The sequence below is a fragment of the Cryptomeria japonica genome, chromosome 3, assembly GCF_030272615.1.
Source record: "Cryptomeria japonica chromosome 3, Sugi_1.0, whole genome shotgun sequence".
Classification (NCBI taxonomy): Eukaryota; Viridiplantae; Streptophyta; class Pinopsida; order Cupressales; family Cupressaceae; genus Cryptomeria; species Cryptomeria japonica.
The window spans coordinates 270,991,566-271,015,235 of NC_081407.1; the positions used below are offsets into that span (position 1 = coordinate 270,991,566).

Genomic DNA, 23,670 nt, shown 5'->3' on the forward strand with positions numbered 1-23,670 from the left:
AAAAGTTTGGTCATGAGGAGCGTCGTTGCCATTCTAAGAAGATTGATGAGCTCACACATATCCTCAAAAAGCACAACATTGATTTGCCTAATGCCTACAAGAAGGAGGATTCATCAACTTCCACTTCCTCACATTCAAAAGGGAAAGGGCAAGCATTCATGGCTTCTACAAGTGGGAAGTCTCACTCTTTTGGGACAAGAAAAGGAAAAGCTCTTTGTGCTAATACAAGTCATGATTCAGGGAGATGGCTTCTAGATTCAGGGGCTTCTCATCATATGGCATCTTCGCAGTCCATGTTTTCCACATTTGAGCCTTGCACCATGCCGCAGATTTTGATGGGCAATCATACATACATGGATGTGATTGGGAAAGGATCTGTTGCCATTGGGGATAACTCCTTCAATGACGTGTTGTGTGTACCCCACTTGACAAACAATCTCCTTTCCATCTATCAAATCACACATGGCGCAACTAAGAGAATTGTGGAGTTCACACCTGAGTCAGTTTTCATTAGAGACTTGGAGACTAGAGCTATCATTGCGACTGGGGTGGTTGATCATGCATCTCGATTATATTCCTTTTCAGATTTTGTTGGTGATGATGATTTCACAAATGATGATTCTACACATGATGATCACACTTCTTGTGATGGTTCAGATTTTGAGGAGAACTTTGGGTACTTGAACTTGGGGATTCTCACATGTGACCACGTTCTTGAGCCTTGTGTTTCATCTCCTCCTATTGATATCACATCACCTATTGCACCTAATGATGCAACTAGTGCAACAGTTTTGCCTTCATGTGATTCAGTGCAGCAGGATATTTCATGTCTTCCAACTTCAATTCATTGGGATGACTACTTGATAGACATTGCAGGTTTGTTTGTGGAATCCTACATTGCAGATTTGGGAGACATCATTGATGACATTCATCTTCTCTTTGATGAAGATGATCCTTCTTTGATTGTTGCGAGGGAACACTCTGACCCTCTTGTTCATTCTCTACATGATCATTCTTTTGAGGTTGATATGATTGTGGATACTTATGTACAGCAGTTGGAGGAGGTCTCTTTATGTTTAGAGGAGACATGTGAGTCTTCGGGACTTGTTCTACTTTCATCTCCACTAGATCTTGGAGTACCCTTTTCAGCAGTGTGGAGCAGTTTACCACCTTTGGAGGGGGTATCTTTCAGCATCGACATGGGGACACTTGAGCCGTTTTCAGAGATTCCATTCATCATGAGTTTTTTTCCTATATTTTCCCTTCATGATTGGGGAGACTTCATGGATACACCTTTGGTTTTGTCTCTTCCTAAGGAAAGGAACATGGTTCGACGTTCGTGGAGCAGTTTCTTCATACATCATCGAGCTTCTATCATTGGTGCAGGTTCTACATTGAGGGGGGGCTTCCTAGCTTCTCTTCTTCTCTCATATGGGGGGGACTTTTTCCTCACATGGGGTTTTGTTCCTCACATACTTCTATAAGAGTTCTCTTGTATAGTTTTCATCTCTCTTTTGGGGGAGGGTTATTTCCCATTGGGTTTTTCTCTCTTTCCCCGCTTTGTGAGAGATTTCATTGCATTGGTTTTCATGCATTTGCATTTGCACATGGGTACCTAGCATGGCCTTGTAGCCGAGACCCATCTTGCATTGCTTAGTTGCATTGTAGACTTAAATGCATTCCCCTAAGTTGCACTTAAGGGGGGGTGTTGGTGTAAAAAATTATTCATCTTGGATATTATTACACCTTAAGTTTATTTAGAAAATGCATTTCATAGTAGTTTGGGTATGAGACACTTGGGTGTTTGTGCCACATTGGGATAGTGTGTGTGGGAGAGTTTCCAACTTTTATGGTGTGATCTTGTTACTACTCTATCATATCCACTTATTGTGGAGTGATAATTCCACCTTTAGTGGGTGATCCACCTCATGTGGAATATTTTATTGTTTCTCCTACCTACCACACCTATTTCCTACCTACCCTTGTTTCTTATTGAGCCACATGTCACGTTTGTGTGCTCACATATCCATAGAGCCTTGCCTATATAAGCAGGCTCATCTACATCGTATGTAACAACCATTTTTATCTATTGATGAGAATACAATTTATTCTTGTCCTATATTTTGTCTCTCTATTTGTACATTTCATTGAGCTCTCAATCTTGGCAAAATCTCACAGTTTATATGACCCCAGCTTAAAATTTTCTCCATAATGAGAATATCCTTCAACCTTTTTATTCTAAAAAAGGTTCACACGTAGAAAATTGTTGGCTACAGGTGTAGAGAAAAGTTGATAAATATTACTTTCAAATGCTCTACCAACAAATATAAAGAGTGAAACTCAACCTAAGGCTCGAACACCAGTCTCAAGCAGATTTTTCTTTGTCTGCCAAAGAGAATAGTTGAGAACAGAGTTAAAGCCTTCAAATTTGCCTTGCTTCTTTACAACTGACCTCTATAACTTGAAGAAAGATAATCAGAGGCCCTTAAAGGTATATGCATATATGTGAGAACCAGTAAACGAAACAACTCAGCAAGGTTAACAACAATAATGAATACCAATGAAATAATAAGTCCGTCATCAATGCACCATGCAATTCTGTGCAAGGAGTCAAAGATTATAAAGCAAGGTTTTTGAATATCTTAATTAGTATTATACAATCAATGTATATCACACCCTCCTCATTTTTGGGGAGAGAACAAACCCTTAGAGCTCAATGTTATTCACAAAAGTGATTTGCCTCTTCAAAATATTTCTATTCTTTTACCAATTTGGATTCCTTTCATAGCAAATTTGCATGTTTATCACAAGATGTCGCTTTAAAGCTTTAAGCACACAGCCATACCAAATGATCCACCAGGCAATTAAATTGCCACTACAAGAACCAACCTTGGGGCATCATAACAGGTTGCACAACTACAAACCCTCAGGTTTCTATGAAGTAATGATCATGAACACATGGGCAATTGGAGAAAAGACAAGTTCAAGCAATTGGATAAAGACATTATTGAGTGAATTCAATAGTGGCTCGGGATGTAGCTTGAGCAATTTCTTTTTAACATATGGCATGAAATTAAAAGCATCTGCTTAAAGTAAAGATACCCTCATGACGAAAAAAAGGGAATATGAACTAATAAGTTCTCTTTTAAATGCAAATCCACATCAAACTGAGGTGTTGGCTGAGGCTTTAATTTATTGTAACCTTTTGCGAGTAGAATGATTCAGATTGCATGGAACAGAATATGTAACTGTGGGATTTGAACACAATCATTTGGAGACAATGCCATAATCAAGATGAGGGGTAAGATGCCAATATACATCATCTCCCAAATGAACGACTTAGAGAAACATCTGCCAAGACTAACATGGGTAAAACTGCCAACCACTAAACTTATCTTATGCAACCTAACAAAACCAACACTACCTAACCCTAACATCTGATGAAGCTGAAATAAAATACTAAAAAATAATTCACATTCACCAATATAAAGGAGAAAATCAATAGCACGTAACAGCCAAAATTGTCCTAATGGTAAAGAACTTGTACTCCATAATGGAGGTCATAGGTTCACATCTGGACACAGTTAAGTGTACTCCTTGTTAAACAATACATAAGGTGGATAGAAAACCAAATCACACTTGGCACTGACCTAAAATAGTACCTTCATATTTTACCTCTTTATTACCTTCCTTTAAACTATATTTAAAAATAATTCATTTGAATGAAATTTTTTATATTATGGCTTGCTAAAATTATAGTCTAGAGTGTCTTCTCTTAAACTCAAATGCATGTGCCATGACCCATTCTCTCTAACTATATCTATCAAAAGTTCTCTTCTCGTAGCAAATGCTTTTTGACAGTGTCATTACTTGAAAACACTTCTAAAGGTTTCTGAAATCCTTATTGTTAAACACATGTAAACAACATAGACAACCCTAATAAAGGAACGGCAAACCCTCAACATGCCGACTTGCTACAACCACTTCCATGTTTTCTTTGGTAATTTAATGCTACCAATGATATATATTATATACATACCTGACATAAAATGCTAATGTAATCCAACTAGAAATATGCCTGCTTTGAATTTACAAGGGAAGTACACAGGTTGAAAATACTTTTCAGCAAAATGATAGAAGAGAGTCTAAATTTTGGTTGGTTTGTTAAATTGTATGACTACACGAAAAAAAATCCCAAAGAAGCATCTTTTATCATTATACAAAATGTCAAATGTGGCTTACAAAATAATATGAAATGCAAATTCATGAGAAAAGAAATAAATCTGGAAAATTAAGGAGGAGCTAAAAGAAGCAGAGAATAATACCCTTTTTGGAGCATTAACAAGAAAAGGCAAACAATGTTCATTTTCAGAACTTCCTTCCTGCACATTTTTGTCCATCCAATCTTTTAAATAATTCTCTAAAAGCCCCTTTACGGCATTTTTTTTTAGCCTATTGCCAATGAAAGTAGTTTTTCTCAATTTCCCCCCTTCAGAAGGCATTGAAGACATTATCCTTCTTTGATGTTTTTTAACCACTGAAGTTGCTAAATAAATCTTTCTACTTCTCAAAATTGGACCTGTTCTCTTTATTTGTCTGTCATGATCGATGAGTTGGCATGCATTAGCATGGCAATTAATTGGTTGTTGAAGACGAAAATCATCTGAATCTTTGTTGTACTTCAATAGACCAGTGCATTTTCCTGTAACCAAACAAGAGCTTTCTGTCCAGCTGCCACAAGCATTGCTAGTGGCATGAAACTTGGTTGAATAATCCTGAATTTCATCTGGTTTTACATTTGATGGAATGACCTCGACCTGCATTGCATGTTCTTGTCTCGGATTTTGATCTTTGATTACACATTTATCTGCTACTATTTTCTCCTGAGGCTTATACTCAGAAGCATCACCTTTGACTGCAATAAAATCAGATGGAGCTATTATACTAACTTTATCATCCATAAATTCAATAAGTGTCTTATTTTGAGCATTTAAAGTTGTCATCGATTCTGCTAACATTCTCTGTCCATGCTTATGCTGAGCAGTATCATGTCTGACAACAATATGATCTGACTGAACCACAATACGATCTGACTGAGCCACAACATTCCCCACGTCATCCTCAAGTCCAATCTGTTGCTTGTTCTCACTACATAAATTTGCATTTGATTCTGTCACTGTTTTTTCCTGAAGCATGCACTCAGCTTTATCATCTCTAACTGCAATAAGATGAGAAAGAACTACATTATTTACCATAGCATTCCCAAGTTGAATATGTCCCTTATTTTCTGTGCACGGATTTTCAAATGAACCTCCCATTGTTCTCTCTCCATACTTATACTCATCAGTATCATCTCCAATGGTAGAATGATCCAAATTAGCTACTACATTCCCTATACTGCCAAGTTCAATCTGTATCTTATTTTTGCACTTGACAGTATCATCTCTGACCACAAAATGATCAACTGGAGCTACAACATTCCCTTTAACAAACTCAAATTCAATATTGCAGTAATTTTTATACTCAGCATTTTCTATACTACCACCAAGTTCATTCTCCTGCCCATTCTCAGTACGCAAAACTCCATATACTTCTGATTTGGATGCAGATTCCCCTTCTGAAAGACCATAAGAAACAGGACTATTCCTTTCCCCCACATTTGAACTGCATATATGAAAAGCATCTCCAATGGCAGAATGATCCAAATGAGCTACATTCCCTATACCACCAAGTTCAATCTGTATCTTGGTTTTGCTCTTGACAGTATCATCTTTGACCACAATATGATCAACTGGAGCTACACCATTCCCTGTAACAACCTCAAATTCAATATTGCGGTAGTTTTTATACTCAGCATTTTCTATACTAACCCCAAGTTCATTCTCCTGCCCATTCTCAGTACAAAAAACTCCATATACTTCCGATTTGGAAGCAGATTCCCCTTCTGATAGAACATAAGAAACGGGGCTATTCCTTTCCCCCACATTTGAACTGCATATACAAAAAGCATCGAACTCATGTGAGAAAGAAACATTTTCAGCATACACACAATTGTTGCTTGCAATATCCCCTTTGGCCCGATCAGGCCTGTTATGGGAAAAAAAGCTTTCAACAAGAGAAGTAGAATACTGCCCCCCCAAAGTATTTTCACATGCCCCTGCACCTTGTCTGGGCAAAGAGACTTTCTTTGGAGTTGACAAAGACTCATTTTGTCCATCAACTGATCTCTTCACATTACATTTCCTAGTATAATACTTTCCCCAAAGCCTCCTCTTTCTTGCTGACTGGACTTCACAATCAAACATGTTAGAGCCCTCCACTAAACAGTCAACAAGAAGACTGCTCTAAAACATATGTCCACTTTCCAACCATTAGATTCATCTCACATCAACATTTCTTTCCTCTTCAAATTTATGCAACTGCCCTTTCTCAGATCTCCCTGCAACATGCAGATATTTGCAGTCATAAACTAGAAATCTTTAAATCAAGATAAACAAACAAAGCTGGGCAATTCATTTTGAAACTAAAAGAACTCATAGAAAACAACCTCCTAAACAAGCAAACATGCTTTGATAGGTCTTACAGACAATTTAATTTAGCATAAAGGGCATCAAAATTCATCCTATCTATTTTATCTTTAAAAATACGAATGAATCCCCACTGGCACTACTCCATCAGCTCAACAATGAGAGCTAGGGCAGTCTGGGCTTCCCTTAGAAGTTGCAAGAAAAATAGTCGTAGCCACTTGATCCACTTCATCTACTCTGTTGGTCCTAACCTGCCACTTTAGGGCGATTCCATTATTTTCCCACTAGATATTCATTGTCCCTGAGCAGGCCACAGGTAACAGAGCTAGCAAAAGTGGGACAGCAAAACATACTATTCATTTGATAAAACTTAGCTCAATATAAGAATAGTAGCTATATAAAATAAAGCAGACAGTTAATGGGTCTTTGGTCTGCTGGTGAAGTTGAAAAGCTCTTAATGAGCCAACCACGGATCAAGTCTCACTGAGCGCAAGGCTCCAACATCAAAAAGGGATGAGGCCAGGATCGTACTGGGGGGAATTTAGTGGAATGGACACCTCTCAGTCCTTGGCTCTTAGCTAAAGAGGTTCTCATGCTCCCATATCAGGTAGCAAAAACGAATTTGTGGACAAACCTTCATAATATTAAAAAAAAAAAGAGCAGACATTGAACTCAATCGTTTCAACATTTTTCCAACAGATTTAATAACCCTGAGCTGGTTACAGGGTCAAGTTCCAGCTTCCCAAAATAAAGCATTTTATTATAATGTGAATGAAATTTGGCTTAGTATAAGAATACCAGAATTGTAAAGTAAAACAAACACTAAAGAGTAATTCTTCAACAGTTTTGGCTCTCAGCTATCATAATTTTAAGCTCACTACAGGTCAAGGATTTGATTCTCACAGTCACAGTCACCCAAAAACAAACACACATACAAAAATTCTTCATTCATAAGAATTTATATACAAGGATACTACCTATGTGAAATAAAACAACCATCAAACAAAAAAGTCTTCTAACACTTTTCCATTTAATTTCATAACCCTGATCTGGCTACAGGACAAGGTTTTGAATACGATGGCTGCTTGAAATGAAAAGCAAGCATTTTTCGTCCAATGTTAGTAAACTTAGCTCAGTATAAGAATACTGGCAATGTAAAGAAAAGCAACATTAAATTTTCAAAACTTGTATTTAGTAGATTTCAAAATCCTACTAAGGCTACAGGTTCAATGTTCCATGCTGAAAGTTAACTAAAAACAAAATGGAAGTATTTCTATTCAGTGAGAATGAAATTTAGCTTAGTATAAGAATACTCGCTGTGCAAAGTATACAACCACCAAAAATTAAACTATCAACACTTTTCCACTATATTTTACAACTATGAGCCGGGTAATGGGCAATGATTCAAATCACGCGGGTACCCATGAACCAAAAAAAAAAACCTGTTCAATACAAATAAAATTTAGCTCAATCTACGAATCCAAGCTATATAAGAGACAACAAAAATATTTCAACGCTATTCCATTAGATGTAATTACCTTAAGCTTCCTAAAGGTCAAGAGTTCGACTCTCACAGGTGCCCAAATGCAAAAGTAAAATGTCCACTGTCAATAATTTTAGCTCTCTATGAGAAAAACCAACAGTGTAAAATAAACAAGCCTTAAACAGAAGCCTTGAAAAACTGGATATATTTACTTACTTTTTAGGTGGTCTTCATAAACGGCATTACAGGCGGGAAGACGATCGACCACTTCTTCTTTACCTGACAACTGTTTATACTGCTAAGGCTCTGCTCTACCAGGATGAATTGGGAAGTCTTCTTTTTAACTTACTATGATTTATTTTTAATCATAAATGTTGGTGGGCATTTAGGCCAACCTTCCCTCTAATTTTTCGAAACCTGTCAGACACATTTTTGGATTAACTTGGTATGATTAATTTTTAATCACTACTGTTTGTGGACCTTCCCTCTAATTTTTTGAACCCTTTTTAAGACCCATTACAGTACAGCGTTTTTGACTAACTGCAACCCTTTTTTGTGTTTTAGAATGGTTGTTTGGTCCATGATGGAATACAAACCATTATCCATTTTGCATGATATAATTGATTGAGTCAATGCCAACATCAATTATCTTACGAGGTAACTTGAGTTCTATTGTTTGTTTCTTAGTTTCGGGATTATATTGTGCGACTTTGGGGAACTTCTATGAACAATGTGAATCTCATTAATTTCTCTAAAATATATATCGGGATCATAGTTTTGCTCAATAATGTTTCTTCTAAGGAGATTAGTATTCTTGTCAATTTGTGAGTTTTTTTTGTTGTGTTATTGGATGGTCAAAAAGTACATGTAAAATAGTTCTATTAGACGAGTATTATATATCTATAAATTGACATCAAAATCATGTCATGGAGCACTTATATGGCAACACTATATATGTGTGTGTCTATTACTCATATAATAGCAACTTTAAGTGCTTTTATTAATGTATAACAATCTTAAAGATTTATTAATTAAAGAGATTTTGAAGAATATATTAAAAAGAAGTGTGATATATCATAATTTATCAATATCAATCATTATTATTTGCAATAATGTCAAGAAAGGGTATTGAGAGTATCATCTATAAGAATTTTTTAATTTATTTAATATTTGTGAAGTTATGTATCTATATATAATGCTTGAGTTATGTCAAAACAACATATTAATTTTATATCATACTCGTGTTTTATATTGCAATAACTTGTGTATAATACAAACATGTATACAAAAAAGTGGCTCGAGGCGTTTAGAAAACAAGCACAATGAAAATCATAACAACATTACATTGACAACATTAATATACCATATGCAATGTTATTGTGTGATTTAATCTATTCGTAAAACGTACTCAAAATATTTCATAAAATCTAAAAAAATAATCCATTTCTCCTTGTACATAAGAGACATGTTGTCCTCGTTTTTGTTTTCAAAAATGAAGGACCATTGCATGAATTTTTTGTGAAAAAAAAAATTTAAAATTACTCTATGGCATGCTTCCCGAGGCATGATTTTGACTAATCCTTGGACTAGCTTAATCCTTAGTCCATCCTCGAACTACGTTTCGAATTTCATCAAATTTTGGGTTCGTTTGCTATGTCTTTCCTTCAATTTCGGGTTCGTTTGCTATGTCTTTCCTTCAATTTCGGGTTTTAAAATCCCGATTGCAAGTGGAGAATTTTCTTCAAACTGCAAGTTTTAATGATGTCCATTGTTTTGGTCTTTGTAGGGGAATTTTTAGCTTATTACATGTGCACTTTTATTAAAAGATGAATACTTGTAATTTGTTTTAAATTTCCCCTTTGTTGTTTTTATTATTTTTATTGTTTTTTGGCTTTTTTAATTAAAATAGGGATTTTTTGGTTAAGTTACAAGTAAACTTGTAGTTCTCTCCAAAAACCCCTACTTTAATGGTTTTTATATGTAATAGGGATTTTAAACCCCTATTACATATGTGCAAGTAAGTTATAACTTGTTGTAGGGGTTTTATTTCCCCTTTACAAGTGAGTAAAACTTGCATCTCTCTCCAAAAATCCCGATTTTGCCTTGCAAGTGAAAAAGTGACAATTTTAAACTTGCACTTTGGTCTAAAAAACCCAATTTTACACATAAAGTGCATTTTTGACAATTTTAAACTTGCAATTCATTCCCAAAAACCCGAATTTGGCTTTGTAAGTGAAAAAGTGCAAATTCAAACTTGTCATATCTTCTCTAAAACCCGATTTTCACATGTATGTGCAAATTCGAACTTGTTCTTGTCTCCAAAAAACCCAATTTTCAGTTGGAAGCAAATTTGTTGAATTTTTCAAGCGATTTTTGTGGAGATCTTCTAGGAAGGAGAGGCGTTTTGGATTTCACCCTATTCTTATGCATTTGAAACCACTTATCACGCCATTTGGGGTTTGCATTTACTATTTTTTTGGTCCAAATCAGCAACCACGTGTTTCCAAAATGCCACATTTTGGGGGATCAAGACTTCATGAAGTTGCAATCTTCTAGTTCATTTTTACCTCTCTTACCTAGGCGTGGAGTTTGTGATAAGTTTTCAGTCATTTAATGAGCCATTCAAGAAGCATTTGTTGCCATGTTTTTTCCACGTGACCCACCTTTAGCTGCGTATTGGAAGGATTTAATGTCATTTCTTCATCTCCTCCTTAGGCGTTTGGCTTTGACACTTTCATACATGGTATTTCCCTAAGGATTTGGGCCTATTTTCTTGCATCTATAACCACATTTTTGCAACTAAAAACGTTTTTCCAAAAACGTGGCAAGGGTTTGGGGATTGTGGTTTGCTTCTATTTATTGGATATTCTTCTTCATTCCAAGTTTGATTGCTTTTTTGGAGAAGCATTTTCAGTTTGAAACAAGGTATGTTCTCTTTTCTTTCTTTGTTTCATTTTATTATTTTCATGTTTTCTTAGTTTTCCTTCTTAGTTGCATTTTTTAAAATATGTTGTTCTTCCCCCAAAAATCAATTTTTGTGAGAGAGATCTTCCCCTTGGTATGCAATTTTTGAATTGCATTGTTCTTCCCATATTCCCTCTTTACTTGTATTCGGGATTTTTAATCTGGATTACAAGTTCACTGGAAATTCTTATTCTTCCCTTACGGTTAAGGAATTTAACCATTTTTTGTTAAAATTCCAAGTCGAAAAGTGTGAAATACCCCCCCTTTCAAATTCAGGTTTTAAAAACCGGATTACATGTTGATAAGTTCTTCCCATTTTCATGAAAATGACATTCTCGGATTTTCCCATTTCTATCCATTCATGTTTCCCATATCCGTACTTTCCATTTCCGTCATTTTCCGCAAGTCAAATTCTCATTTTCCATCCATTTGCAAATTTACAAGTGTACTTGCATTTGGGTTTTAAAACCCCGATTGCATGTATGTTCTTTCCAACTTGTATACTTGCAAAAATTTCCCCAAGGTCCGAAATTGGTAAAATTCAAGATTTTCCCATTTCTATATATTTCCCCTCTTCCTCTCACAAAATCGTGAAGTTCAAGAATCAAAGTTTTTCCCATTTGAAGAAGGAAGAATGATATTTGCAGCTGACTATGATGTTGCCTTAACTCTTTTAAGTCTTCATCAAAGTATTCCAAGTTCACAATCAATGTCAGATTTGTCGGCATCTCCAGTTTCAAAAAAGATGAAGTATAAATATGACAAATATCAGAACGAGGTAGCACCTTCCCAAGTTTCTTCCTCTTTGGATCGTATCAGAGATACAAAAATAGGGCATGTGGATATGTCAGAATTCGCCAAGAGGGTAGAAGATCCACAGGATAATAACTTGCAACGGTTGTTGGACAGCCATGTCCATCATGCATCTTCTTTCTCGGTGGTTGCCCTAGAATCTGAGTTTGTTCTCGCTTGCGCCCATCATTTTGACAAAGAGTCAAGAGTCATCAAAAATGATGATGGCAAAGCTATAATCTGTCTTGATGCAGATACGATCGAGAAGGTCTTCAGAATACCTCCTACACCTGTTTACATGGAAATCTCCAAAGAAAGTGAAAAGGGAAAAAGATTGCAAGTGACATATCAACAGGTGGATCCAAAAGCCACGAGCCTTCTTCTCAAGGTGGGAGAAGTTGTACCATTGCAATTTCAAATGGGAAATAGGAGACACCATAACCCTTCTCAGCAGGATGATGGGCCTCGAGTATTCTAATGTCTTTGAGCCATGGATGTATCAGTTCATCATGTTCATAAGGCAGTCTCACCACATTTCATGGGGAGAAGTCATCAGTGATGCCTTGTGTGAACAGCTTCCAACAGTCCCTACCACCATGACTTTCTTCATTAATTCATATTTGGTATACTTGGCAGCATCACTTAGACACTTTCCAGGTCTTTCTACCAAGGGTGATCGCTCACTTATACGAGTTTGGGAATATTATGACCAGTTGTCATTGAGACCCAGCAGATTGCATTTCAGAAGAGTTCAAGATGCATTCTTTGGATATTTCATGTGCCAATTTGACAGAACTCTGAGGAACAAAAGAGTATCAGATGAGGCATGGGAAAGGGTGTGCGAATATGGATGTTTGTTTCTACAGTTTCCCACCTTCACCTATATGAGGATCGGATGCTATGGTGGTCAGCCATATATGCTTCCCAGATACCCAACTAATAAGATCATTCTTATGGAGTTGGGAAGACAGATCATGGCTATCCACACTTTTCAGTTTGCTAGACATAAGGCTGGAATGGGGATCTCTACCACAAATCCACTAAAAATTGGTCGGTATTCCCTTGTCACATCTGTGAAAGCTAAGGCCATGGAGACTAAATTGCAGGAAATCAAGCTCAAAAAGTTTAAACCTAGAGTTGATTTTGATTACAAGGGTATGAAGGAGACGATCAAGAAATCCTTTGTGCATGTGCATCGCATTGCGGACATCTGGGTAGATCTTCGCACAAAAGCCGAAGTTCTGAAGGTGGATTACTACAGGCTCACTGTTGAGCAAATTGTTGATTTGAACTTGGTGGATATCTCACAAGGGATGATTGATGATGGGCACATACTTGATCCTGAATACATTTCTCAGAGGGTTGAGGAAGCTCCACTTCCTTTGATCCAATGGTCACACAAAGAGTGCATATCCATCCTTGAGAGATTTTAGTCTATCTTGGCTAACACTAACGCATGGTTGAAAAATAATGTTGTTAGACTTATAAAAATCAAGGTTGGAAAAGAAGATGATTCTACAGGGCCTCTTGGATGTAAATCTGAGATTCAGGTTGACAACAAGGAAGGAGCATCATCTTCGGGCATGAGGATCAAGTTGCGAGTAAGTCGGGCAGTAGTGCTTCCTCCTGAGGAGACGACAGTTCGTGGGAAGGAAAAATCATGATTTCATGTTTATGTGATCAATCTGGATAATCCAGAAGAAGGGCAGCAATCTGATGATGCTCGTAAGTCTCCAGTTTCAGACTCGCCTCATGAGATCATTCCTCCAGTTTCCATTAAGACGCCTCTTTCTCCTCCTGATTTGCTTCTGGATGAATCTCCTCAGAATGCTATTTCCATTTCAGCATATGAGCCACCTCCTGATCATCAACAAGAGACTGTGTTGGAAATTCCTAAGGATATTGCTACTTGCATCCAATTATCAGAAATTGATACTTCCACTTCTAATTTTGAAGAGTTTATGAGGCAATCTGCCTGCCCATTGATAATTGAACAAAATGTGGTCATTGTCCAAACAAATATTCCTCCCAGGATGACCATGGTGATTCAAACAGAAACTGCTTCTCCTTTGCCTACAACTACTACTAAAGGGGAGTTGATGACTTTGCCTCCATGGCTTAGTTTTTTTACTTCGAAAAGGAAGAAGCAAGAAATCTCACATGATGCCTTCGACTATCAACAACTGAAACGGTCTAGATCCAAAGTTGCTAAGAAGGCCAAGACTATCTCTAGAGTAACTGCTGACAACAACAAGATGAAGGTAGCTGAAATTGTGGAAACTATTGTAGATAAGCCACTCGAAGAAATGTCAGTTGCTGATTATAAGGTTACAAGGATAGAGTTGGGAAAACAAACGCATGAGGTCATTAAACATGATGCTCAGTTTTCTGTTGCTTTGCTGGTGCAAAGGTGTGATGAGCTTCTAGCAAAGAAAGACAAGCTAGAAGATGAAAACTGACAACTTATGGCAGCCATTCATAAAATCACAAAACCTGCTACTGAAGGGAGTAACTCCATAGGTTCTTTTGGTTCCCAAGAATCAATTCGTGGAGTGGAAAGGGTTGCTCAGAAAGTACAAGCACTAGATTCTTGCGTTGATCAACTTCATGATCTATGTGCACAGGTAATGAAAGGCATTTTTTAGATGATGTCTAAGTTAGAGACCATTGAGGAGAAACTGGATCAGACTTCTAATGCTTTCAAAAAGAATTTGGAAAGTGTTGAAGAAAGTTTGACAATCTGGTGTACCATGCCCCAACAAGAACTAAGTGTTTTGCAGGAGCGTGCCATCATCTCTTCCAGGGTCATGTACTTGGAATTTGAAGAACTCTTAGAAAACAAGGCCCTTGTTCTTAAATCCCTCATCGAGGAGATCGATGATGCAAAGAGATTCTAAGGTGAAGTTTTCCAAGATATTGTCTCACATTGTGAAAGGGCCTCTTGCAACATAGTAAGTCAGGATGGAGAGCTGATTCCAGAAGAAGAAATTCTTGTTGATTTATAGATGAGGATTCATAATGAATGAAGGAGCAAACAATTCTCAGCCGCTTCAATTCAGATATTGATGAAACACCAAGCCTTTTTGCATGAAATCTAGTCTATCCTGGATAAAAACAACTTTGTGTGCCTCCGATGCCATGACACTATTGTGAAGGCCATGGTTGTTGCCAAGAACACCCATGAACTGAATCTTGAGGAACTGCAAACGAGCATCCAGAAATTTAAAGGATTCGTGTCTTCACGTAATTCAACTTAAGTGTTTTTCAACACTTAGTTGTATTTTTCCACTTTTGTAATCTTTAGTGGTAATTTTGTTTTGACAAGTTACATGTAAAAGTATTTTTTGTAAAATGCGAGTTACACATTACTTGCACTTTTGTAATTACATGTAAGACAACTACAAGTTGTGTCCAATTAGGACTGTAGTTGGAATTAGTCTTAGTTAGTTATTTAAGTCTTAGTTATTGAATAAGTCTTGGTGGTTGAGAGAATCTCTCAAGTTAGTTAGGATCCTCCCACATTTTTCTCAAGGATCCTCTTCTATAAATACTTGAGGGGTCTATTGTAATTTTTATCTTTTGGAAAGCAAGCAAAAACTCTGCCAAATTTACAGCAAAGAAGTCTTTGAGCTTTCATGTGTAAATTCAAGAATTGAAAGGAATAGAAGGAAATTGCTCAAGCTTCAAGTTAGTGTTCTATATTCTTGAGTTAGTGTTCTATATTATCTTTCTTGCAAGTGTTCCTAAAAATCTTAATCACATCTGATTTGCAGTCTTTGTGCTGCAAGTAGTTGAGTTTAATATAGATTAAAATAAATATTTTGTTGAGAGAAGCTGCAAGTCTTTGTGCTTTCACTTGTTCTTAAGAGAATTTAGGAGTAGATTTTGTGGGAAATAGTTGCGAGTCTTTGAGCTTACACTACTTCTCATTGTTTTAAAGAAGAAAAGAATAGTGTTTTCCAGTCTTTGAGCAACCATAACTTGTTCTTTATAGCATTGGTGTAGAAAAGGGTAGATAGGACTTCACATAATCAAGTCTTTGAGCTTGATATTGTCGTCCTATCCTGAAGGGAGTGACGGAAGTCTTTGCGCTTTCAGGAAACTTCATTTCCTTTCTCTCGTTTCATTTGAAAGTGGTTATTGATGTTCATATTCAATTGCTATCCTTTTCTATGAAGAGAAAAGGATATTGTCTTTCTTGAAAGAAGAATAAAGATTGTTGTCTCATCCTATTTTATTTTCAAAGTTGTAGTTAGATAGGGAGAGCCTTCTCTTAATTAGGAGAGTTTTACTCATGTGCTGTGGTTGAAACCACAATTTTGTATATTTTCCCAAGTGTACAAAATTTTCAACCAACAAGACAATTCCAACTAATTACTCATAAACATAATTTGATTTTGTTTCATGCATTACCACTTAGTTTCATTGTGTTGATTGGCTATAGCTTAGAGCTGAAGGGATTCATTTTATATTTGTATTTTTTACAAGCACAATTTTGTTACCATTGTATTATATGAGTAAGATTAGCTTTGTGGTTATGCTCTATACATGTTGTAAAACAAATATTAGATGCATTGTTATAATCTAGATTTCTGTGCATGGCAAACATCAAAGTGATTGCATAAACTTCAAAGGTGTTTCTTAGAAGTGTTGAAAATAATCATTAGAATTATTATAATTCATACTATACATGTTCCCTTTGTTTTTGAGGTTCGCTACAATTAAACATTGTCTTTTGTGGCCAAACTATGATAAGGGAGATAAAGGTGCAAGTACTAACATACCTCCAAATAAGAAAATTGAAAATAAAATTTTATGTTTGCATTGTTGAAGGTGTGTTTGGGGTGTCCTTGATGAAAATAATACCATCCAATGTGGAGATAATGTTTATTTTCAATTTAAAACCTTCAGTATTGGAGTAGAACTTGAATGTTATATAATAATCTAGAAGGGGAACAAAGTACCTTGAAAGCATTTTTCGACTTTGAAAATATATGTCGACTACAACCATTTTTATATCTAGCAAACATTAAAGATATTTCTATACAAGGCACTCTATGTCAAACCTATTTTTGCTAATATTGTACACAACAACATAAGTCTAAAATTAATGTGGGCTTTGTTATACTTAGAAATTATACCAAACCTATATTTTCTTATCTTATTATTAAATTTAAAGTTATGTGTGGCATTCTAATCACCTCTATATAGTTAATATCATGATATTTTTAATATTGTTTCTATATGTCATGATTTTATAAAATTTTGTTCCTTCAATATGCTACATTATATATACATTATATAAGTAATTTTTATTAATAAAATAGCTTCCAATTAATATCTCTTACCATTTTTAAGATAGATGTATTTAAGATATCTATACTACTTTACATTGAATAACACCAACCCTTGATAGATAATAGTTTACCATAGAAATAAGTTTATTTATGATTCATAAGTCTTGTAAAAAGAAAGCATGTTGCAAAATTCAATTAAGTTTTTGACAAAAATGTGTAAACCAAAAACCATTGATGATATTTAAAATAAAGAAGTTAATGCATACACTTACAATTTAAAAGAATATAGCTTCTCTATTTAACTTCAGTAATAAACAACATTTTTTCTTTTTTAATTTCTTCTATATCCAAATTCTTCCAAAAAAGAGTTGAAATTGATCCTAATTTTTTAAATTATTCACCAAGGTCTAAAACTTTTTTTAAAATATAAGGAGCACATTAATTGTCATCATTTATAATTTATTTCAAAATTTCATGTCAATAAATATTATTATTTTGTTTATTTATTTTTACCAATGAGCAACTAATGGTTATTAACAAAGGTAGTAACTTCATTTAGATAGGTCAATTTACTTAACTATGACAATCTTCATGAAAACATCCCAACATAAGTGACAAATTAGATACTTCATTCAGATAGGTCAATTTCCTTATTTATGACAACCTTCATGAAAACATCCCAACATATGTAGCAATTTAGTACTTCACTCAGATAGGTCAATTTTTTATGCAACTCAGTGATTGAGAATTCAAGAATGAATTGTCAATCATTGTAGCAAACTCAAGTACAAATTTGTGGTTTTCAAAAAGCATTAAAAAGCAACACTCTTATTCATGGTACCTTATACTTAAAGAATCTGGAACATACACACAGGTGAACCCACAATAGTGGGTTATACTTTTTTAATGAGCAAATCTTGTGATTTTTCCAAAACAATTGTTTTTACCCCTTCAAATGAGCAACGGTCTTTGAACGAAGGTGAATTCACCTTCATTTCATTTGAAGGTCATGTTGTCCCCAAAAAAAAAAAAAATTAATAGGGTTCATTCAAAGACCCCCTTCGAACAAACCCTTTTATTTAATGTTTTTTTAAAGAAATGTATAACTATCAAAAATGGCAGTTATATTGTCATTTTTTATAGTCATTTGTAGTGAATTAGAGGCAAACCGAAGCAAGCAAAGGGGGCTTCTTTTGGCACATACACCATCTCTTGTGTCCACATCTACAACATCTATTGTGCCCATGTCTACCAAGTTCCTCACTACCCTTTTTTTGCTTCATAGATTTTCCATTATATTATTTTTTGAATATCTATTATGTGGAAAATAATTAAATCAAGGAGTATAAATAATACACTACCCCTGTCACTTGTGTCTTTCCTACTTCCACCACTTCCTTATTTACACTATCTACTTCTCATTTCATACCATCATACATGTCCATTTATACACTTCATTGCACTTCCTCCATGCTTCTTTCTCAACGTGTTGCCTCTTTCATTTCCACTCCAATAATATTCATACCTACATATACTCCGAGGGACCCTCAACCTTTTCTTGCCACCATTCCCTTGTCTATCCTATATGTACTCGTGCAAATTAAGATTAATCAATTAGAGAAAAGTACAAATGCAAGACTAAATGGACAAGAAAATGAAGAAATTAAAGATTCTAGATACTCACCATTATCATATGAAATTGTTACACATCCTCTATGGTATGTATGGTGCCTCATTTAAGATATTTTATTACTACACATGCATATTTCTATTGAGACATGCTATAGGCTATGTTTTTATGAACCCTAAAGGATTATGCTTTTGAGTGGTTTTTTTCACTACATCATGGTCCATTTACAGATTCGATGATTTGGCAAGTATAAAAAAAAGTACTTGAAATTTAATATGGCTCTTAGAGTTATTATTTATGACCTATTTAAATATTTCCAAGGGCCATATAAACATATTAATGACTATTATAAAATTTAATCATTATAACGCATCGTATGACCCCTTAACATATCCTAAGATTCCTCTTATCTTTGACACATCCTATGACCCCTTAAGACATGGGATCCCCAACACATCCTACACATGACATCGTATTCAACCCATTAAGACATAGGATCCCTTAACACTTCCTAAGACTCCCTCCTATCTCTAACACATCTTATGACCCCTTAAGATATAGGACCCCTAACACATCCTATAACATCCTATTCAACCAATTAAGACATAGGACCCCTCGAGGCATAGGATCCCTTAACACATGCTAAGACTCCCTCCTATCTCCAACACACTAGGTATGGCATCCTATGACCCCTTGAGACATAGGGTCCCCCTAACATGTATCTTATGACATTCAATTCAACCCCTTAAGACAATGCGGTTCCTATTAACAATAATTTCTTGAATATATTATAGTTCCTATTATTTCAGTTGTCTTTCAAATATATATTAAGTTAAATATGTGCGGTGAGTTCACTCTTATCTATATAGATATGTGTGAATCATTTTTTTTTTATCGGCAATATTTTTTATTTTATTGAATAAAACTAAACAGTACATCTTCAACCAGATTGTATCCCTCAAAACACCCACAAAAAACTCCAAACCACCCATAAAAAAAACATACATAAACTAGTAGCCTGCACAAACTCTGCCCAACATCTACAAGTACGATAGTTTCGTATACATTATGCTAGACAAAACTTGGCATATACTATTCAAATCGTTCTAACTGAAAGTTCAAATTTTCAAAATAAGAATTTAACCGAAAGAAGAAATGGCACCAAGAGGTACCCTGGCCTATAGTATCTTTATCTCTCTTTCTTCACCGCCTCTACATCCGATGAGCTTGCAACATCCCTAGCCCTATACACTTCACCAGTCGGTCTGTTAGCCCGCAACATATTCAGCTTTGCCATTTTTGCAGATAGGTGTCTGGTTATTGGTCGCATCCTTTTCTCCTCCTCCACCACCCAAGCTTCTTCCTTCGCTTGCCTAATAATCTCCTCCAATTCCATGATTTGAATGTACATTTTCAGGCCCTCCCACCCTCTCCTCGCATCATCCTAAAATCTTGCTTTTAATTCTTCTCGGCATCTCAGAAAAAGAATTTGCATATGCCTGCCTCTAAGCTCAATGTGCTCCTTCGGGATGCCTTCTAAAACATTAAAGCCCCATCCCGGGACCACCCACTCCAACAGAGATTCCATATTGATCAAATAATCTTTTGGCACTATCACCATCATCACGTTTCTCACCTCCACACAAGAATAGCCAAATTCGAACCCCCACACCAAAATTAAGGCATAGATGTCCACCCTTCTTCTGTATCTATGTCCGATAACAACCACCTCCTCACCAAGAACCAGCTGAACAACCCTCAAGAATAGGGGGTCCTTCAGAATTAACATGTTTTGCAGCTATTTTGCAGGGATCGGATCCCAAAAAGTAGGCATGAGTTTAGTTGTTTTGAGTGTGAAATTGGCTTCCATATCACGCTCCCCACAAAATCACCTAACTCTGCATAGAGACCACTATTACCACCACCAAAATCACTCGACTTCCACAATGAGTGAATGAAAATTCCCATTCTAACAATAAATGAATCTCTCCCGATTCTCATCACCAATGCAGAGGAATTCAACATTAATTGCCCGTAATACTCAAGCCAGCCTGGGCACAAGAACAAAGAGAAAAGAAACACATTTCAAGTATGACAAGGTACTGTACTGTTGGTTGAAAATTTTGTACACTTGAGGAAATATACAAAATTGTGGTTTCAACCATAGCACACGAGTAAAAACTCTCCTAATTAAGGGAAGGCTCCCCCTATCTAACTACAACTTGGAAAGTAAAATGGGATGGGACAACAATCTTTCTTCTTTTTTCAAGAAAGACAATATCCTTTTCTCTTCACAGAAAAGGATAGCGATTGAATAACAACAGTAACCACTTTAAAGTGAAATAAGAGAAAGGAAATGAAGTTTCCTGAAAGCGCAAAGACTTCTGTCACTTCCTTTGGGATGGAACAACAATATCAAGCTCAAAGACTTGACTATTGGAAGTCCTATCTACCCTTTGCTATACTAAATTTTACAATGAATAAAAGACAACAGCTTAAAGACTGGAATAATTTATTCTTTTAACACAAAGACAAGAACTAATGCAAGCTCAAAGACTTGCTGCTATTTCTTATCAAACAATAATTTTTCTCAAGAATGGATGCAAGCTCAAAGACTTGCTGCTCCTTCAAGAGAGTTTCCTATTTTAATTAATCTTCTCCACTTGCAGCTCAAAGACTTCAAATCAGATTGAACTAAGCTCCTTTAGAAACAATTGGCATAGAAGAAGTAAAAGATTCAAACTCAAACATGTAGCTCAAAGACTCAAAACTTGAGTAATCCTTCTTTATTATTCTTCAAAAACTTTCAATCCACATACATAAGCTCAAAGACTTCTTGCTGTAAATTTGGCAGAGTTTTTGCTTGCTTTCCAAAAGATGATAATTACAATGGACCTCTCAAGTATTTATAGAAGAGGAGCCTTGAGAAAAAGGTGGGAGGATCCTAACTAATTTTGAGAGATTCTCTCAACCACCAAGACTCATTCAATAAATAACTGAGACTTCATTAACTAACTAAGAGTTACTCTAACTAACTAAGACTTATTCCAACTATAGTCCTAATTGGACACAACTTGTAGTTGCCTTACATGTAATTACAAAAGTGCAAGTAATGCGTAACTTGCATTTTACAAAAAATACTTTTACATGTAACTTGTCAAAACAAAATTACAACTAAAGATTGCAAAAAGAGGGAAAATCCAACTAAGTGTTGAAAAACACTTAAGTTGTATTTTGTGAAGACATGAATCCTTGAAATTTCTGGATGCTCGCTTGTAGTTCCTTAGGATTCGGTTCATGGGTGTTCTTAGCAACAACCATAATCTTCACAATAGTGTCGTGATAGCGGAGGAGCGCGGAATTGTTTTTATCCAGGATAGACTGGATCTCATGCAGAAAGGCTTGGTGTTTCATCAATGCTTGAATTGAAGCTGTCGAGAATTGTTCGCTCCTCCATTCATTATGAATCCTCATCTGTAAATCAGCAAGAACTTCTTCTTCTAGAATCAGCTCTCCATCCTTATTTACTATATTGCAAGAGGCCCTTTCACAACGTGAGACAATACCTCGATAGACTTCATCTCGAAATCTCCTTGCATCACTGATCTCCTCAATGAGGGATTTAAGAACAAGGGTCTTGTTTTCCATGAGTTCCTCAAATTCCAAGTACATGACCTTGGAAGAGATGATGGTGTGCTCCTGCAAAATACTCAGCTATTGTTGGGGCATGGTACGCCAGATTGCCAGACTTTTCTCAAGGCTTTCTAGATTCTTTTTGAAAGTGTTAGAAGTCTGATCCAGTTTCTCCTCAATGGTTTCCAACTTAGACATTATTTGAAAAATGTCTTTTACCACTTGTATACATTGATCATGAAGCGGATCAACCCAGGAATCTAGTGCTTGTACTTTCTGAGCAGCCCTTTCCACTCCATGAATCGATTCTTGGGAACCAGAAGAACCTATGGAGTTACTCCCTTCAGCAGCAAGTTTTGTGATTTTATGAATGGCTGCCATGAGCTGTCGGTTTTCTTCTTCTAGCTTGTCTTTCTTTGCAAGAAGATCGTCACACCTTTGCACTAGTGAAGCAACAAAAAACTGAGCATCATGTTTAATGACCTCATGTGTTTGCTTGCCCAATTCTACCCTTGTAACCTTATAATCAGCAGCTGACATTTCATCAAGTGGTTTATCTGCAATAGGTTCCATAATTTCAGCTACTTTCATCTTGTTGTTATCAACAGTTACCCTAGAGATAGTCTTCGCCTTCTTAGCAACTTTGGATCTGGACTGTTTGAGTTGCTGGTAGTCAAAGGCATCAGGTGAGATCTCTTGCTTCTTTCTTTTCGGGGTGAAAGAACTAAGCCACGGAGGCAAAGTCATCAACTCACTTCCAGTAGCAGTCGTAGGCAAAGGAGAAGCAGTTTCTGTTTGAATTACCGTGGTCACCCTGGGAGGAATATCTATTTGAATAGCGACCATGGTTTGCTCTGTTACCAATGGACATGAAGATTGCCTCATGAATTCTTCAAAACTAGAAGTGGAAGTATCAATTTCTGATAACTGAATGCAAGTGGGATTATCTTCAGGTACTTTCAACACACTTTCTCATTGTCGATCAGGAGAAGGCTCGTATGCTGAAATGGGAACTACATTATGAGGAGACTCATCTACGAGCAAATCAGGAAGAGAAAGAGGCGTCTCAATGGAAACTGGAGGAATGATCTCATGAGGTGAGTCTGAAACTGGAGACTGATTGCTGCCCCTCTTCTAGATTATCCAGATCGATCACCCGAACATGGAACCGTGATTTCTCCTTCCCACGAGTAGTCGTCTCCTTAGGAGGAAGCACTACTGCACGACTAACTCGTAACTTGATCCTTGTGCCTGAAGATGAAGCACCCTCTTTGTTATCAATCTGAATCTCAGACTTCCATCCAAGAGGCCCTGTAGAATCATCTTCTTTACCAACCTTGATTT

The 23,670-nt window shown here is 36.2% G+C and overlaps 1 protein-coding gene across 4 annotated transcripts in view; it reads right to left on the reverse strand.

Moving 5' to 3' along the window:
* LOC131041790 (uncharacterized) overlaps positions 1-8,649 on the reverse strand; it is a 108,963-nt gene extending 100,314 nt beyond the window's left edge. The window contains exons 1-3 of one of the 4 annotated variants that reach the window (XM_057974999.2): positions 8,227-8,644; positions 8,066-8,131; positions 4,326-6,439 (exon numbers count right to left, since the gene is read on the reverse strand). In XM_057974999.2, the coding sequence (XP_057830982.2) occupies positions 4,326-6,305 (1,980 nt within the window). In that variant the 5' untranslated portion in view covers positions 6,306-6,439; positions 8,066-8,131; positions 8,227-8,644. Of the gene's footprint in view, positions 1-4,325; positions 6,440-8,065; positions 8,132-8,226 lie in introns of all 4 variants that reach the window. The other 3 variants (XM_057975000.2, XM_057975001.2, XM_057974998.2) reach the window with 3 other exon arrangements.
* Positions 8,650-23,670: the final 15,021 nt, after the last annotated feature.